General features: G+C 37.0%; 1 protein-coding gene across 2 annotated transcripts in view; it reads left to right on the forward strand.

Annotated features, from left to right (window-relative positions):
* The window catches only part of LOC137615333 (LIM homeobox transcription factor 1-beta-like), a 135,098-nt gene extending 132,354 nt beyond the window's left edge, over positions 1 to 2,744 (forward strand). For both annotated transcript variants that reach the window (XM_068345130.1, XM_068345131.1), the window contains exons 6-7: positions 207 to 393; positions 1,942 to 2,744. In XM_068345130.1, coding sequence (XP_068201231.1) covers positions 207 to 393; positions 1,942 to 2,089 — 335 coding nt within the window. In that variant the 3' untranslated portion in view covers positions 2,090 to 2,744. The remainder of the gene's footprint in view (positions 1 to 206; positions 394 to 1,941) is intronic.
* Positions 2,745 to 4,759: the final 2,015 nt, after the last annotated feature.

The following is a 4,759-nucleotide window of genomic DNA, read 5'->3' on the forward strand; positions in this document are numbered from 1 at the left end:
TTTTCCATGTTGGAGCCCTTGGGCTTATAACATCCTGCGTTTCCAATTAGGGTTGTAGCTTAGCTAATAATAATAATAATAATAATAATAATAATAATAATAATAATAATAATCATCATCATCATCATAATAATAATAATAATAATAATAATTATTAAAAAATATATATATACATTTTCACGTCCTATGTTTTTCTCCTCCTTCAGGCCAATACGGTGGACTGACGCCCATCGACTCTTTGGACTCCCCTTACGCCACGACGCCCAAAAGCTCCGCGGTTCCTTACTCCCCCGAAGGAGAAAGCTTCCCGGCGCACAGCGGCGACTCCTTCTGCGGTTCCGACATCAGCTTCGAGGAAGGGCGCATGGACCAGTTTGATGACCAAGGCGAAGTGTAAGTGTTTTATTTACTGTTATGTTTTAGTGAGTTATTTCTGTTGTTACACTCACTGACTTTCCTTGTGTTCAGTATTTCTCTTGAATTTGCTGATCCTCATTACAAATACACACACACTCACATACACACACACACGAATATATATATATATATATATATATATATATATAAATTTACATATAAAGCCTAAGGATAACATGTTTTAAGACCATCCTTTCTAAGGAAATAGGTGCAAACTAAATATAAATGTATAGATTTTACAAATATGTAAATATACTGTATATAAATGCATTTATGTTTGTATGTATGTAAATAGCATAGAACTGTCTTATGAATACTGTTAGTACGTGCTTATTTTGCTCTTAAGTTTATTTATTAATTTCCTGTCAGATAATAGTTGTAAGCGTGCTTTACTCTCTCTCTCTCTCTCTCTCTCTCTCTCTCTCTCTCTCATATAACCAATGGTAATTAGGTGTCATGTCCTCTTATACATCGATAGATATTGATACCGTTCAATTAACGAATCCTATGGTAAACGAAATCTAGTTTTCTAGTAATGGCTCAAGGTACGGCCTTCAGCATATATTATTCTTCATATATTTACAAATACTGAAAACTTTTCGCTGGGGAGACAGACAGAGAGAGAGAGAGAGAGAGAGAGAGAGAGAGAGAGAGAGAGAGAGAGTAGAAACTCGGTACACGACGACTGACTTATTATTAGATGAATTCAACATTTGCAAAGTAAACTATGAAAAGAAATGACAGTAACCTTATATTAAAGTCCTAGTTATTGTTGGTCTTGTAGTACGGTTATGAAGAGTATATTAACAATAAGACGTCTTTGTATAGACTTTCAAAGGGGAATCAAATTTTTTGGAGCCGAGAATTTTTTTTCTGTTTGGGTTGGAACTCGCTAAAACATGAGAATTAGCCAGCAGTTATTGCAACATACTTCATATATTTTAACATTAGAAATCGTATAGGTCGTGTATTCCACGGGATATATATGTATATATATATATATATATATATATACATGTGTGTATATATGTGTATGTGTGTATGTGTATATTTAATGGTTTCTTAATTTTTAGTTCGTTTGTTTGTAAGTAGCTTTGAATATAAAAATGTCATTATCTTTAAGAATTAAAGGCTATGAAGACAAACATGAAAAGATCAATTTATTATCATCATCATCATCATCTCCTCCTACGCCTATTGACGCAAACGGCCTCGATTAGATCTGATTTCGCCTGTCGTCTCTTTCTTGAGCTTTTAATCAATGCTTCTCCATTCATCATCTCCTACTTGACGCTTCATAGTCCTCATCCATGTAGGCTTTGGTCTTCCAACTCATCTAGCGCATTGTGGAGCCCAATTAAACGTTTGGTGAACTACTGTCTCTTTGGGAGTGCGAAGAGCATGCCCAGACCACCATTTACAGATTTACGTTCGATTCGTTTAGTGAATAGGAAAGCCTACATTTAAGTGCTAAGGCTTAGATTCCTTTTAAGATAATAATTTTATTTCTCTTTTCTGCAACAGGTCCAGCGGACCAGCTAGCGGAGCTCCCCAGCCCCCACAAGGTCCCCCCGACGTGCCCACAATGGTGGGCGTGGCCGGTTCCATGTACCCGCAGATCAACCCCATTGACAAGCTCTACCTCATGCAGAACTCCTACTTTGATCACTGACGCCAGCCCCTGCCTCGTCCTCCGGAGGCTCTCAAACTTGGCGACGTCCTCGCCAGTTTCAAGGAGCGGGAGGTACGGGGCGTGAAGCAGGAGGTCTGCGAAAGGAGCGTCGTTCCGGGAGTGGCCTCTGCTCATATGCCCACCTGGGATTTCCCCTTCTGAGGGAGGCGCTGGAGAAGGGAGGATAAAGTGGGCGAAGAATATATTACGTTGTCAGGAAGATGACCGAAGAGTTTTCTTAATAACGATTAGAACTGACGAGCGAATATGTGATCTGTTGATGAGAACATCAACATTGTTTTTGTTTGTGTGTTTGTGCGTGATTTTAGCAAAACAAGAGACCAGAAGCGTTTTGCTGTTTCGTTGTCGATGTATGCCTTCGTAGTGTGGAAAACTTGAAGGTGAAGCGCGGGGATGGATTACACTTTCTTCCAAAAATTTCAAGAAGGGAGACCAAGTTTGTCTCCGATGTGACATTTAGAAACTCCAAACGTAATTTAAAACAGGTCGGTACAGAAGTGAAATCATCGTTTTGAACCAAGTGTGTCGGTTAACTTACTTGAATAAACATACGTAAATTTGTTACTTCTATATTTTGTGTGAGGTGGTTAAATTTACGGAATATGGACCCAGTGGAGAGGAAACGAGTTTTTTTTTTTTTTTTAGTGAACGTGGGTATTTGAAAAATAATTCATTATGAAAAAAAATTATGCAAAACTATAGTATTTTAAAGTGAATATAGTACCAATTGCAGTGAGTATGTGAAAGAAAGTAATTAATTTTCTATTGCTAAGAAATGGGTGTATATATACGTATGTATATACAGTATATATATATATATATATATATATGTATGTATGTCTATATATATATATATATATATATACATGAAAAACAAGTGGTATAAATAATTCACTATTGTTTCTATTAATTTTTATTTTATAATACGCAAATTATAATATCATCACCATTTGTTCCAATTTTTTGCAGTAATCACCAATTTTCTAGGGCCAGACTTATACCGAATAACAATTGATTGATATCTCATATAAACAATGTCGGTCTATCGTAATTTTTTCATAGTCGCATAGTCACATTCTCATCTTTTTCACCACCATCATATCATATCAATCATAAATAAGTGTTCGTGTCAATCATCGTTTATGATAATTACCAAGAAAAAGAATAGGTTTCTTTAGGCCACTTTCCCTCTCTCTCTCTCTCTCTCTCTCTCTCATATGGACGTCAAAAGTTACATAGTAATGAACTCTCTCTCTCTCTCTCTCTCTCTCTCTCTCTTTCTAAGTCATATGAACGCCAAAAATTACTTATTATTTTTATTATTATTATTATTATTATTATTATTATTATTATTATTATTATTATTATTAATTGCCAAGCTACAACCCCAATTGGAAAAGCAGGATGCTATAAGCCCAGGGGTCCCAACAGGGAAAATATCCCAGTGAGGAAAGGAAACAAGGAAAAATAAAATATTTTAAGAACAGTAACAACATTAAAATAAAAATTTAATATATGAACTTTAAATAATTTAACAAAACAAGAGGAAGAGAAATTAGATAGAATAGTGTGCCCGAGTGTACCCTCAAGCAAGAGAACTCTAACCCAAGACAGTGGAAGATCATGGTAGAGGCTATGGCACTACCCAAGACTAAGAGAACAATGGCTTGATTTTGGAGTGTCCTTCTCCTAGAAGAGCTGCTTACCATAGCTAAGGAGTCTCCTCTGCCCTTACTAAGAGGAAAGTAGCCACTGACGAATTACAGTGCCGTAGTGAAGAAGATTTGTTTGGTAATCTCAGTGTTGTCAGGTGTGAGGACAGAGGAGAATCTGTAAAGAATAGGCCAGACTATTCATTGTGTGAGTAGGCAAAGGGAAAGTGAACCGTAACCAGAGAGAAGGATCCAATGTAGTACTGTCTGGCCAGTCAAAGGACTCCATAACTCTCTAGTGGTAGTATCTCAACGGGCGGCCGGTGCCCTGGCCAACCTTCTACAATTAGTAATGAATGTACAATAGGAATTACAAAATTATTTAGGAAACATCTTTTAGAAAATTTGAGAAAAAGTTTAGGAAAATACTACTTCTCAAACTACTACTACTACTACTACTACCATTTATATCATTAACATTACTCCAACGACTTTTATCAACATTGAAATATGTTTACCATTTGTAGTGTAAATTCGTTTTTATGACGGAGATGCAAAAAAAAAAAAAAAGAGAAAAATATAACTAAAAGTAGAATCTGCATTCAGTGGAAGTGAACGCCACTGAATTTCATTAGGATGGGCTTCGTCTCAGCCTGGGGAGCGACTGAGGAGAGCTGGTACGTCTTTGGTCATATAAAATGTGTTCTAGCGACTTTGGCCCTTCCTTCTCCAATCATAGATACTCGTGTAATCAAATTAGTCTCTCTCTCTCTCTCTGGTATCCGTCTGACCACAGATTATCACTTTCTCACAGACGATCTCTCTCTCTCTCTCTCTCTCCCCGGTATCCGTCTAACCACAGATTATCACTTTCTCACAGACGATCTCTCTCTCTCTCTCTCTCTCTCTCTCACCGGTATCCGTCTAACCACAGATTATCACTTTCTCACAGACGATCTCTCTCTCTCTCTCTCTCTCTCTCTCTCTCTCACACACA

This window comes from Palaemon carinicauda, chromosome 21, assembly GCF_036898095.1.
Source record: "Palaemon carinicauda isolate YSFRI2023 chromosome 21, ASM3689809v2, whole genome shotgun sequence".
Lineage (NCBI taxonomy): Eukaryota > Metazoa > Arthropoda > Malacostraca > Decapoda > Palaemonidae > Palaemon > Palaemon carinicauda.